The sequence below is a fragment of the Toxorhynchites rutilus genome, chromosome 3, assembly GCF_029784135.1.
Source record: "Toxorhynchites rutilus septentrionalis strain SRP chromosome 3, ASM2978413v1, whole genome shotgun sequence".
NCBI lineage: Eukaryota > Metazoa > Arthropoda > Insecta > Diptera > Culicidae > Toxorhynchites > Toxorhynchites rutilus.
Window position 1 is genome coordinate 198,225,267 of NC_073746.1, and position 14,696 is coordinate 198,239,962.

The 14,696-nt window shown below is 45.1% G+C and overlaps 1 protein-coding gene across 1 annotated transcript; it reads right to left on the reverse strand.

Moving 5' to 3' along the window:
- Nucleotides 1-11,873: 11,873 nt before the first annotated feature.
- Nucleotides 11,874-14,696, reverse strand: LOC129773810 (synapse-associated protein of 47 kDa-like). Its single transcript, XM_055777463.1, has 2 exons — nucleotides 13,756-14,696; nucleotides 11,874-12,445 (listed from the first exon to the last, which is right to left on the reverse strand). The coding sequence occupies exons 1-2, from the start codon at nucleotides 14,495-14,497 to the stop codon at nucleotides 11,874-11,876; spliced, it is 1,314 nt and encodes a 437-aa protein (XP_055633438.1). The 5' UTR covers nucleotides 14,498-14,696.

Sequence of the window (14,696 nt, forward strand, 5' to 3'; positions counted from 1 at the left end):
TTTTTTAGGACATTTCCGGTTTATTTTTAGGACATTATTCGATAACGCATTTTAAACGGTGAACAAAATTCTTCATGCACAACTCTGACTTCGATGCTGTTGAAAATCCGAGTTATTTCTTCTTCAAGTTCCTCCAAATTTTGTGGCTTATTAACATAGTAACGGTCCTTCACGTACCCCCAGAGTAAGTAATCGACGACGGGAAATGTTCAAATTCTTACCATCAGAAGACAAAGTTTCATTAAGGCTTCGGTTGCTCGAGTAATACGATATCACTAAAAATACACGTTCTTGTAAATTGTACATCTTGACACTAAAAACCATCAGATCAGGCTGAACAAGTAGCCGAATATAATCGTCCTGAAGGATGAGTATAAAACATGACGCTTGCTTTGCTTTCGTTCATTTCTACCTCTACTCTCGTAGCGTGAGAACTCGTTTCATTGAGACCAAGTAGACGGCTCGTAAATCTACCGGTGGCAAGACACCATGAAAGCAGCTCGGAAAAGCGCACCAGCGGCAGGAAGTGTGAAGTAGCCACATCGCTACCGACTGGGAACCGTCGCTTTGCGTGAAATTCTTCGCAATCAGAAGTCACATCATGCTCAATTACATCCAGCTGGCCCGTCGTATCCGAGGAGAGCGTGCTGTTACTTTAGCATATAATCAACGGCCCTTTTCAGGGGCACCAAATTTGATGGATTAGAGTTCAGAAAAGTTTTTGCTGGTCGAACTGAAAGGAGCATTTAGCGAAAATCGTGGTGACGATGATAATTCGATACCAAAGGGTGCCATTAACTATGGATTTGATATGGATACTATATGACATATCGAAGAAATCACATTTATGAAAGCAGCGTTATAAAATTATTTGTTGACGAATGCTTTTTTTGCGTGAGCGTTTAATCTGAAAGACCCTGTAATATTAATACATCCAGTTGTTCGAATACAGCTTGTAATAAATCAAAACATTGTCACTAGAAACAATTTAAACAATGTTTTCCCCAGGCATATAATTTGTTAATTGAAAATCCTGGAACATCTGGCATAAGGTTTCGAAAATCTAATATATATATATATATATATATATATATATATATATATATATATATATATATCCACCACACACGGATGCTGACGCTGTAGTTCGTTCCAATAAAATAGGTTACTCTGGCTTGCCTGGGGTAGTCCCTAATTGAAATCCAAAGTGTTAACATATAAGAAGACGTGTCGTGTATTAAACGGAAAAGGACGAATCACCATCCACCCCGCAACAACCATCAGAGGCAATAGTTGCGATGTGAAGAGTATGAAGAGTCAAACGAGGACGCTCGACACCTAGGGGGGAGGGGTTACGACGGGATCCCGCCCCCGCAGCATAGCAGCATAATCAAGAAATGCAACCCGAAACCAGCGAGACGCGCATGCAGCATAATTGAAGATGAACCGCACGCGCGAGAGGTGCAATCCGAAACCCGCGAGCCACCACACACGGATGCTGACGCTGTAGTTCGTTCCAACAGAATAGGTTACTCTGGCTTGCCTGGGGTAGTCCCTAATTGAAATCCAAAGTGTTAACATATAAGAAGACGTGTCGTGTATTAAATGAGAGAATAAAGTTTTTTTTATCCCTTTCGATACCACGATCTTATCTTATATATATACAGGGTTTTCCAACTTTAAATTTCAAAAGTAAATTGAAATAAAACAAACTTAGAATTCGAATTTCGATGAAACTTTTATTTCAAATTAAAGTTTGGTTTATGCCATTATGTGTGAAATACAACATCATTCAAATGTCCACCTAGGGCTTCCTCGCACACCTTGATCCGGAACAGGTAATTTTCGATGACTTTTCGGCACATATGGGGCGGTATCTCGGTCATAACTTCAAGAATGTTGTCTTTCAAATGTTCAAGAGTTTGCGGAGAGTTGGCATAGACACGGTCTTTCGCATAACCCCACAAAAAAAACAGGAAGTGGGTTATATCTATGGTATAACCGCAAGGGTGACGTAGGACTATCGTTGATTTAGAGATCATTTGTTTGAAGTTGAATCTAAATCCATCCTGAATGAATGAATAAATAAATATTTGGGTGACTTCAAAAACGAGAGTGTTACGTTGGAGACTCAAGGTTTTATGCATCCAATATTGGATACAAAAAACCTTGTTCTGAAGAATAATCTTCAGAAGCTTTCCTGCTAACTGCACTTGATTGACAAATCACAAAACCAAATGTATGTGGTCGCAGTATTATATGGATAGAAAACATTAAAATAAACTCGCTTGAATGTAATTTTCAATTCCAAGGGGAACTGGCAGATTATTTTTCAGTAACGATCATTTCTTTCAAGGTTTCCTCTCGATAACCAGCAAACGAAAAGAGTTGCGCGCGTGTATGTGTGTGTGTGGCGGCTGCTTCTATGTCTTTCCGAGGAACCGTATTTCGATGCTGATACTCTCTTGGTCACGAGAGTATCAGCATCGGCTTTTCTGCGCTCCCTCACAGTTAAAACAAACTGATTGCATTTCAGGTCAGGTCAGGCCAGGTAATGAATCCCTCGATCCCTCGCCGTTCAGCTAGTTCAGTAACGATGTTGTCTTGTCGATGTCCTCAGGCGTCGTGCACAAATTACGTAACGCTAAAAATCCGAATTTTGAACCACCTCTCCCCCCCTTTCGTAACGCAATTTCCTATCTCTAATAAACAGAAAGTAACGCAACATCTACCCCCTCCCCCCTTATCGCGTTACGTAATTTGTGCACGACGCCTCACGAAAAATGAATCGGTTTCACCACCAGAATATCATTTCAGTATGCTTTTCGTGCGTGATTGAATCGAGAGAAGGTGTGGTTTACGATGGCAATTTGGAAGGCAAACTAGAGGAGAATGAACTCTCTGAGTATGAAAATTTCGGCGACTGAGCAATAATCGATTGAAAATTATATAATTTTCGCGATACGAAACATTTTCCGTTTTTCATGTTATGCATCCAATATTGGATACGAAAATATCCTACTGATGGGAAAGAATAATCTTCAGAAGCTTTCCAGCTAATTACACTTGATTGAAAAATTACGAAATCAAATGTATTTGGTCGCTGTGTTCGCCATATAATTAGAAAACATTAAAATAAACTCTTTCGCATGGATGTATTCTTCAATTCCCAGGGAACTGGCAGATTATTTTTCAGCAACGATTAGATCTTTTCGGAATTTTCTCGATGCTGTATGGCATCCAAACGAAAATTCTCGTTTCAGTTTGGCCTGGAAAAAACTTTTCTAAACTCTAATCCATCAAATTTGGATCCCTGAAAAGGGCCGATGATTATATGCTAAGCTAATATAGCACCCTCTCCTTGGATTCGATGGGCCAGCTGAATGTCCTTGGGCATGATGTGACGCGTTTTGCGTGGATAGCACACAAATTTGTATCTTCGAATAAGCCTCCTGCAGCGTCATAACCGCGGAACTTTGGAAGCGCAAGTCGGTTTTGAAGTCCTGAGCAATTCCACGATCCAAAAGCTGCAAAGGTAGCTTGCGGATCAGCAATTCGGTCGACTTCCGATAGCGATGAATTTCACGCAAAGTTCCTGGTCGATAGCGATGTGGCTTTTTCACCTATCCTGCGGCTGGTGCGCTTATCCGAGCTGCTTTCGTATGCCTTACCACTGAAAGACTAACTATCTATCTGCTTGGTCCCAAACAAACGAGTCGTCACGGTGCGAGAGTAGAGTAAGAAATGAACGAAAGCAAAGGAAGCGTCATTTTATAAACCATAAAAGTATAGAATCTAAACCCCACCCTTATTATATTCGTTGCTTACCCTGAGAGAGAAACGAATAACATCGAAGTAAGTATACAGTAATGCATTTGAATCCGGACACTTTGCGTTACATTTAATACCATACCGCAGCCACAACATTTTCTGCATGTTGAATTAATGCGATTGATAAGTAACTATCAAGAAACTATCAGTAACTATATTAGCAACTATTAATCGCATAAATTCAACATGAAAAAAATGTTATGGCTGTGTTATGATATTGAATGTAATGCAAAGTGTCCGGATTCAAAAGCATTACTGTAAAAAAGAGTTAACTCGACTGAAATTTTTTCGGTTCGGCCTGCAAAAACGAAATTAAGAGCCCCCGCCGACTGCAGACTGACTTGTCGACCGATAGTTCGGTCGGCTTCTTAATCAGTACGGAGAAAAAAAGTCTGTAGCATAATGCATAGACGTAAGTATGAGCTTCCCCATCTCACATTCCAATAAGATTAATGGGTTTCCAAGAGGGCGCGCTACATACGGATACGAATGATTTCAATAACCTGTTTTCGAAGCTATCATTAAGCTATTGAAACAATTTTTCGACTCAATAAATAGCAATCATATAACTCTTGGACATTTTATCTTTTGTATGAAATGATTATCATACTGTTCCGTTGATCCGAAGCAGAATAAACCACGCTTAAAGAAGGAATGGATTTTTTCTTGGAATTTAGTCAGCAGAAATAATGCCCTTTCCCAACAATTAAAAACGACAAACGGTAAACAGTTTCATCAAAGTGATTTCTTCGATATGGGGATATATTCACTACATCATGTCATATATTTCATATTTTTCATTATGAAATCCATATCCATGGCACCTATCGGTATCGAATTATCATCGACACCACGATTTTCGCTAAATGCTCCTTTCAGTTCGGCCTGTAAAAAACTTTTCTGAACTCTAATCCATCAAATTTGGAGCCCTGAAAAGGGCCGTTGATTATATGCTAAGCTAATATAGCACGCTCTCCTCGGATACGATGGGCCAGCTGGATGTCCTTGGGAATGATGTGACGCGTTTTGCATGGATAGCACACAAATTGGTATCTTCGAATAAGCCTCCTGCAGCGTCATAACCGCGGAACTTTGGAAGCGCAAGTCGGTTTTGAAGTCCTGAGCAATTCCACGAACCAAATGCTGCAAAGGTAGCTTGCGGATCAGCAATTCGGTCGATATCTGATAGCGACGAATTTCATGCGAAGATCCCGGTCGATAGCGATGTGGCAATTTGATGGATTAGAGTACAGAAAAGTTTTTTACAGGTCGAACTGAAAGGAGCATTTAGCGAAAATCGTGGTTTCGATAATAATTCGTTACCGATAGGTGCCATGGATATGGATTTCCTTATGAAGAATATGAAATACATGACATGATGTAGTGAATATATCCGAAGAAATCACTTTGGTGATACTGCATTATAAAATTATTTGTGTACGAATGCCGCAATCGATAGTCGACTCTAATTTGCGCTGGGTAATTTCCTCGGAGGACTCGATTCCTCCTTTGAGCATTAATAATCTCTTTCTGGCAAAACGATGTGGTATGAATCACATTATTTGAATGATAGAATGAAGAAGTTTTCTGCCAATTTCCTTCAACCTCCAGACGTATCTTTCTCCCGTTTGTCGTTTTCGCGTTCGCTAATCCTCTCTCACAACACCCATTTCTAGTTTGAGAAATTGTTGAGTAAACATTGTTAGCCAGTGCGCGTAGAGCGGGATTTCCTAAAGATTCATTGCACCTCTAATAAATTGCCGAAAGACGTGGTCTTACGTTGATCGCACTTGATTGAAAAAATCCAAAACGAAATGTATTTGGTCGAAGCATTATATGAGTAGAAAGCAAATAATCGCTCGAAAATGACTTGATTTTCGCGATGTGAAACATTTTCCGTTTTTCATGTTATGCATCCAATATTGAATACGAAAATTTTCACTGATGGGGAAAAAAATATTCAGAAGCTTTCCTGTTAATTGCGATTGATTGAAAAATTACAAAACCAAATGTATTTGGTTGCAGTGTTATATGGATAGAAAACATTAAAATAAACTATTTCGCATGAATGTATTTTTCAATTCCCAGGGGAACTGGCAGATTATTTTTCAGCAACGATGATAGCAACGAGAATTCCGCGCGTGTGTGTGTGTGTGTGTGTTTGTGTGGCGGCTGCTCCGATGTTTCAAGCGGAACCGTGGCATCACTCTCCTCCTGATGGATTCCCTTTTGGCATTAGGTGCACAAACAAGCTCTTGGTGACACCGTTCATCAGCGCATTCATGATAAACGAAATTAGCTTAACAACAACAGCGACAACATGCTCCAATCGCTGTTCAATCATAACTGAGTGGGTTTACGAGCGGCGCTCGCTTATATACCGATTTTTGATTTCAATAGCCTGTTTTGAAAGCAATTTTAAGACTATTGAAACAAGTTTTTGGATGAAAAAGTAACAAGTATATGACGCGTAGACATTTTATCTTTCAAATGAAGTGTTTATCATACCATTTCGTTCAGTTGTTTAAGAGCTATTAACGCTCAAAATCTCGGTCTCCAGCGTAACGCTTCCGTTCTCGAAACTTTGGTTTTACACCCCGGTAAAGAAATGAAAGACGTAGTCCTACGTCAAAAGTCTAGCGGGTTCAAATCGCAAGATCTGGACGGCCAATTGGCATCACCAAAACGCGAAATTATGCATCCCTCAAATTTCGTTCGCAATATGGTCATGTTCGGTCGTGTTGTGTGGCACGTGGCGCCGTCCTGCTGAAACCACATGTCATCCGTATTCATATCTTCAATTTGTGGCAAAAAAACATCGGTCAACATGCGGCCATAGCGCTCACCATTCACAGTTACCGTCTCGCCGTCCTCATTTTCAAAGAAATACGGCCCGATGACTCCACCAGACCATAATGTGCACCAAACAGTGACTTTTGGCGGATGCAATGGTCTCTCAACAATCACGTGTGGATTTTCTGAGCCCCATATACGGAAATTTTGGGTGTTCACATAGCCACCGAGCTCGAAATGTGCCTCATCGCTGAAGAAAATTTGATGCGAAAATTCAGCATTTTGCTGCTGTTGTTCGTTCACCCAATCGACGTATGCCCGACGCATTCCATGGTCACCATGCTCTAATTTTTGTACCAGTTGGACTTTATATGGATGTGGGTCCAAAGTAAGTCCAAATGCGAAATTCGCCACAATGATGTGTCATCCGGGTCATCCTCCACACTGGCAGCAACAGCAGCAATATTTTCGGCCGAACGCACATTACGATGATGCACAGGTTTCACAATATCCGCTACGGATCCAGTTTGTTCGAATTTACGCACTACATTAGCGATTGTGTGCTCTGTAGGCCGTCCATGACGACGAAAATCCGTCCGTAATGCTCGAAAAATATTTGCCGGTTTTTCATAATTTTTATAGTATAGTTTAACAAAATTAACACGTTGTGCGATGCTAAAACGATCCATATTGTAAAATGGCAGACATTCAACTAACGATATGACGCTTTGGTTGACAGCTATGACAAACGGTTGTCAGCGCAGGGCTGTATACTTTCGGAAGCCCGAAATGGAAAACCCTGTATATATATATATATATATATATATATATATATATATATATATTTTTTATAGAGGTGAGGAGCGCTCTTCCAGCCTTATCTGGGAAGGGATAACCCAGACGTCGAGTGGGGATCGCACCCACAAAAATCAAGCCCTCTACTCGTAGCCTCATTCCCCCCGGGACCACATCTAGGCGACTACTTCAGGGGGCGGCTGTGCTCATGCACTTCACGAGTTTTCAACGCAAACTAGCGTTGATCCTTCCCTTTTTCTCTATGTTCTTATTCACCATTCGTTGCTCTCCACTACGCTTATGACCATTTTGCAGGCATCCATTTACCCGTCGAGACGTGCACCGATTAGGAAGCGCCCTCCAACTTAACGCGCGCCCCGTCACAGTCACCCTCGCAGGATTTCTCTTCCCAACGAAGCGCCGATTAGGTAGTGCCCTCCAACATGACGCGCACTCCGTCACAGCTACTCTCGTGGGGTATGCACCAGTTTGTCGATGGCTTCCTCCATGATGCTCGCTCCTTCGAAATGTTCGCAGTGTTCCTCCATCCAGGCCACGATAAGGCGTTGACAGGCAGGCATTTTTTTGTTCTTCGCGACAGCATCCGTTTACCTGTCGAGACGTGCACCGATTAGGAAGCGCCCTCCAACTTGACGCGCGCCCCGTCACAGCCACCCTCGCAGGATTTCTCTTACCAACGGAGCGCCGATTAGGTAGTGCCCTCCAACATAACGCGCACTCCGTCACAGCAACTCTCGTGAGGTACACACCGATTTGGTGACGCCTTCCTAGGCGCTCGCTTCGTCGAAGTCCTCGCAGTATTCTTCTTTACAATCCACTATGAGGCATTGCCAGCAATTTGTCAATCCTTCTTGCCAGATTCCGCTTACCCGTCGAGACGTGTACCGATTAGGAATTGCCCTCCAACTTGACGTGCAACCCGTCACAGCCACCCTCGTGGGATTTCACACCTGTCGAGACGTGAATCGATTAGGAAGCGCCCTCCAACGTAACGCGCGCCCCGTCACAGTCACCCTCGCAGGATTTCTCTTCCCAGCGGAGCGCCGATTAGGTAGTGCCCTCCAACATAACGCGCACTCCGTCACGGCCGCTCTCGTGGGGTACTCCGGTGCTTCAGATCTCACTGTGGTTCATCTTTCATGTCATGTCTATCGACTCGGTCGCGAGCATTTCGACCCGTTCCAAGGATTCTCCGGTCACGAGAATAACAATGTCATCCGCGAAGCCAATGATCTCCACACCTCTGGGCAGATTCAGTTTTAGTACGCCATCGTACATACTGTTCCAGAGCGATGGACCCAGGATAGAGCCCTGCGGAACTCCAGTCGTAGTTTTAATCTGCGCCTGGCCCGTGTTTGTCTCGTACACCAGCACACGGTTCTCGAAGTAGCTCCTAAGTATTCTACACAGGTAGTCAGGAACTCTCATCGTGTGGAGCGCAGTCGCGATGGCCTTCCAGCTGGCACTATTGAACGCGTTCTTAACGTCGATCGTTATCACTGCGCAGTATCGATTTCCTCTGAGCTTCTGTTTGGATGCTCTGTTTGCTCTTTCGACCACTATGCGAATGGCATCTACCGTGGATCTCCCTTTCCGAAATCCGAATTGACTATCAGACAGTCCACGAACTCCCTCCGTGCATTCCGTCAGCCTATTGAGGATGATTCTCTCCAAAAGTTTCCCCAGAGTGTCCAACAGGCATATGGGTCTATACGATGCTGGATCACCCGGCGACTTTCCTGGTTTGGGCAGTAGTACTAGCTTTTGTACCTTCCATCGATCCGGAAAGTAGCATTCGTGAACATATCAGGAAATGCTAGGACTGCCGCTTTTAAAGCTACGTTGGGTATTCCATCTGGGCCAGGCGCTTTCTTTGTTTTGAGGCGTTTCATAGCTGCAACTAGCTCGTCGTTCGTCACCTCTCTGCGTTCGATGCTATCCTCATCCTCTCCATATGGCGTGGGTGGCCAGGTCGTTGGGTCGTGCTGCGGAAATAACCCTTCCACGATAGTTTTTAATTTTTCGGGACACGTTTCGGAAGGTGTCGTAGGGCCCCTGAGCTTCGCCATCACCACTCGGTAAGCATTGCCCCATGGATTGACGTCCACGTCATAACTCCCTGAAGCAATTAGATTTGCTCCGCTTAATCGCCCGTTTAAGAGTGGATCTAGCCTCTCTAAATTCCACTCTCCGCTCTTCTCTGGTGTCTATGCTTGACCGTTGGAAGCGTCTTCTGGCGCTGAGGCAGTTGGCCCGAAGCACGCCAAGTGTCTCACTCCACCAGTAGGCTGGAGGTCGCTTATACCTGGGGTCACTTTTTCTTGGCATTGTTATATCGCATGCTATGGCTAGCGTTTCCGTCAGTTCATCCGCATTCATGTTCAATACGCCGCTCTCCACGCGTAGTGCTTCGATGAAAAGATCCTTGTCAAAGGTTTTTGTCTTCCACCTGCGTGGGCATGTCCTAGTTATCCGTACTGCCACGGAGTGTCGTAACATTCCTTCCCTTCCTTTGGTGACTGTAAGGACGTGGCCGGCGTCGTTATTGACCATTTAAAGCTCGAATCACCGAAAATTTCACAACGAGAATGATTTGCTAGTCCCAAGCGTCATTCTGTGTGTTCTTTGTGTAATTTGGTTGGTTCAGGTCAATCACGGAGAGCAACTACGAATTGTACAGTCTACCCAAGCTCAAGCTCTAGCTTCAGCAACTTGTTCGCTGCGTCCATTGGGAGACGAATCGTTGCGGTCTGCGTCCCGCGATACGCGTTTCTTAATCGGATTTTCATCGGAACTTTGCCCACGATGTTTTCCTCCTCCAACTTCTGACGCAGGTCCATCTCGGTAGTGAACAGACTGAGGTTCCTGCATTCAATCGATGACTCGGAGGATAAGGCCCTTACGTTCGCTCCGTCACCGAGAGCCCTTTCGACAAGATCCTTAAATGCAGAGCTCCTGATTTCTGGGTCTCTCTTCAGCTCGAACAGCATTTCGCCATTCTGGGTGCGCCTAGACTTCACCACGCTCTCCTCCAGTTTCTTGAGGCCAGGGTCCTCTTGCATTTTTTTGAAGAGGTTAGCATATGATACGTCGCCCTTGGCTTCGACGATGAGTGCATCACCTTTGCCTCTCGCCCGCCGAGGATTAGGCTTCTTGTCCTTTGGCTCCTGTTTCTTTTCATCCTCTTTCTTCTTTTTTTTCAGTCGTTTCTTTTGCTATCGGTGCCGCTCTGGTCGCCGCTGTCACCCAGCTCTTCGCTGTCGCCCTGGGCAGCACTATCGCCTTGATCGTCGTTGTCGTGGTCGTCCTTGCGTTTTTTGAGCATTTCTTCTTCTGCTGGTGAATCTTTTTTTCTTTTTTCCGAACGGTTTCGAGGAATCTTTGGCGTCACCTGTCCAGCTGCAGCTTTTTGCAACGCTTTTGCGAGTGTTTTCTCGGCAGTTTTCGTCCTTTCGACGAGTCCATCGTGCTCCTTCATAGCTCGTCCCAAGAGAGATCTTATACCCGACACCCTGGTCTTGATCTCTTTATGCACGTTGGGTGTTCAGAATGCTTTCTCCAGTCAACCCTCCTTCCTGGGTTAAACTACCGCTGGACTTTGGCAGGAACAGGGGATTGATCCCTCGACTTTGCTGGGTCTCGGGTATTCCTCCATTACTGCCACTAGGACCTGGTGTTACCACTTGTTTCATTATTGGCGATCGCAGCAGCTTTTTACTACTAGCAAACGCGTTGGCTTGGTCTCCTGTATCCATCATACTGTTTCTTCGTTCTTCGTTGGTTTTGTTAGTTGTCTCCATTTTGGTTGGGTCCCAACTCCGGGCCGCTATCTCCGCTCGTTGTACATAGTCGCCTTTTTATGATCCCATGGTTATCTATGCAAGCAGTGAGGCCATGCAGGGGTTGACACGGTCCTTCATGGGGACCGTGTTCAGAGCCGGATCAGCGCAAGTCAGGAATGTGACATCTGATGCCTAGTACCTAGTGCCTGAGCCTAGACGAGCATCGAACGTACCCGAAGACTAGCCAAGTTGTTACCGGGACGGGGGCAATCGCACTATTACCCCACCCGCCGTTTCAAGAAGGTGTCACCCTTCCTTACTCAGGGAGCAGAATAGCACGACTGTCAGCCTTTAGCGTCGCATGTTGTCCGTTTCCATGTCATATCCATTTCCATGTCATACCAGTGTGTCGTAATCAGGATCTTACTGGCGTCGATCCTGATGTGCTCGGCACTCCTCTCGCTGCTCCTGTACACGGTATTTCCCCCGTGCATTCTCCATAGGCTTTACCGCGTCCTTACTCGCGTTGTCACCCGATTAGTCGCCTTCTACGACAGGGACGGGGACCTCGACCCGAAGTGCTATTCTAGGCCGGCAGCTCCACGGCCTCTCTCTCTCTCTCTCTCTCTCTCTCTCTCTCTCTCGTTACAATCAAAAATTAACCGTATCTGCAATGTTACCACTTTTGCCGGTAACATTTCTGATGCTTTCGTTCGCCTGTTTAACAAGAGTATCAATACCAAGTTTTTTCATATCAGCTCGAACTTCTTCTAACTCTTCTTCGGTCGCCTTAAACGAATCCGATACAAACTCTGATCGGTTAGTGGCAACGGGCAGTTTGTGGTTTGCATTGCTCATCGCACAGGCTACAGGTTTATCACCCTTCTTGAGACTTGCTGGTGGTTCCTCTGGATCTTCACTGGTACCTCGTTTGACGAACTCGTTGTTATCACCTAGAGTGCCTAGATCTCCAGCTTGGCATATCAGAGAGACGCGGTAGAAGTAATTGCGCCAGAAGTTCTCCTCCGTAATAATTTTAGGTACCAATTCAAATCGCATTTTTTCTAATTCTTTGTCTTCATTCATGATGGCTAACGAAACTGGATATGATTGGTCGTAATCGAACTCAAACTCAACCCCGGCTGGTGGTGGTCGAACATAGTTTCGGCGATCCGCCGATAGACTGAGGATTTCCTCTTTGATTTTAGCTTCATTTGAATGGCCTAAAGGGTGTGTCACATCAAATTGCATCAAGGGAAAAACGCTGTAGAAATTTAATTTTTAGGAATTATATCTTCAGCTTTCGCTTATAATCAATCAGATAAGAGTGTATAGCTCACGTTGGCCATGCTTTACTGTCAATTTTTCGTAAATTTGGAAAAATGTCGTCGAACGAAAAAAAGCGTCGTGAATTAATCCTGTACACTCATTTCGAGAATCCGGAGTTGTCACATCGGGACATCGGTAAGATGCTGGGAATCGTCCAATCCACGGTCAGCAGAGTACTAAAACGATACTTCGAGAACCTAACCATCGACCGGAAGGTGAAGAACGGCAAAAATGGATGCTCCGTCAGTGAAAAAGATCACAAGCGCGTAGTTAAGCAGTTTAGACGTGATCCGAGAAGTTCGGTCCGGGATGTCGCCAATAAGCTGAATTTGTCAAGTTCATTCGTCCAGCGGACCAAGCAGCGGGAGGGTCTGCGTACATACAAGGTTCAGAAGGCTCCTAACCGCGACGAAAGGCAAAACATGGTGGGGAAGACGCGAGCCCGGAAGCTGTACACCGAAATGCTGACGAAGCCGCATTACCTGGTAATGGACGACGAAACCTACGTCAAAGCGGACTTTCGTCAGCTGCAGCTGCTGCGTCAGCTGTTGTTCTTCTCCGCAGAGGACAAATTCAGCGTTCCGGAGGAGATTCGCAAGCAGAAACTATCCAAGTTTGCCAAAAAGTACATGGTGTGGCAAGCGATCTGCTCTTGCGGAAAGCGGAGCGCCCCCTTCGTGATGACCGGCACGGTAAACGGGCAGGTTTACCTTAACGAGTGCCTACAGAAGCGCTTACTACAACTATTGAAGCAGCACGAGGGCCCGACCATCTTCTGGCCGGATCTCACTTCGTGCCACTATTCAAAGGACGTGTTGGAGTGGTACGAAGCCAACGGGGTCACCCTCGTGCCAAAGGAAATGAACCCGCCCAACGCGCCGGAGCTTCGCCCAATAGAGAAATATTGGGCGATTATGAAGCAGGCCCTCCGGAAGAACCCAAAAGTTGTGAAATCGGGGGCGGACTTCAAGAGTAAATGGATTTCTGTTCAAAAAAAACTACAACCTGACGTTGTACAGAACCTTATAGACGGGGTAAAGAGGAAGGTGCGAGCATACGGGCTTGGGCTCGAAGTATGAATAAAAAGAAAATGCCAAAAGTTGTTTAATAGTTTTTATTTTACTGTCTAAAATTTTCAAAAGGATCGGTCTACTGAGCGAATTTCTACAGCGTTTTTTCCGTGATGCAATTTGATGTGACACACCCTTTACCCAGGGACAAACGCTGGGGCCGCCAGCTCCCTGCTGATTCTTGATAAATGCTTCTTGCTCTTTGTTGAATTCACCGAGAATTGTGTTATCCTTCAAGTGTTTAATCTTATCGCCAGCCTTATTGAACGAAGAATACAGGAACGATCCGATCGATTTTGCTCCAGCTGTGACTTTGTGAGTAACTTGTCCAATTTGACCGGCGTTTTCCTCCGTTGGTGTTCCTGGCCCTGTTGCAGGACGTGAATCTGCCCCTCCGGTAGCACTAATATACCTGGACCGGTCTTCCTCGTCGGCTGCGTCCGTCGATCCGGCAACGGCTTGATTCGTGTTTTCTGGCGATGTGATTAGGCCCTCGTTTGCAATGCCTCCGTTCTCGTCCGTTGTGTTGGCCTTTCGCAGACCGGGTATCGAGGGCATGGAAGGCATTGCGGGCATCGCTGGCATTGAAACCGTTGGCATGGATGGCATCGCTGGCATTGAGGGGATGGATGCATTCCCGAGCCAACCTGTCACCTTAGAAGAAACGCCTGAGAAAACGCCAGTTTTTGTTGGGCTTTTATCACCTTCATCTGCCGCCGCGGATGCCGCTGGGGCTTCTGTGGTACCGACTGTGGCTGGAGCTGTAGTCATCGCTGTTGCTGCAGAATTTGGGGGAGTTGGCACCTCCTCATCCTGTGGCTCGCCTTTTGCTGCTCCAATCCACGAGCTAACTTGATTCGTTAATCCGGAAAACATTATTGACTGCAACGATTGCGTTTTCTTCGTTTGAAGCTGTGAAGGTTTAATTCTTTAACACACTGCAGTAATAATCCCAGTGGATTTTCTTCTAATCTCTTTGTTTAAGAAAAACTTTATCTCGTAACATGAGAACAAACGCAGTTTTCTTCTATGGCAATTTTTTCTTCTCACACTTTTCACTATTCTCTCTCACTTT

Excerpts from the sequence above, each read along its gene's own strand:
- LOC129773810 (XM_055777463.1), bottom strand. The coding sequence starts at position 14,497 with ATGTTTTCCGGATTAACGAATCAAGTTAGCTCGTGGATTGGAGCAGCA. Across the intron at positions 12,446-13,755 it reads CGTTTGTCCCTGGGTAAAGG|GCCATTCAAATGAAGCTAAA; the intron begins GTGTGTCACATC and ends CACACCCTTTAG.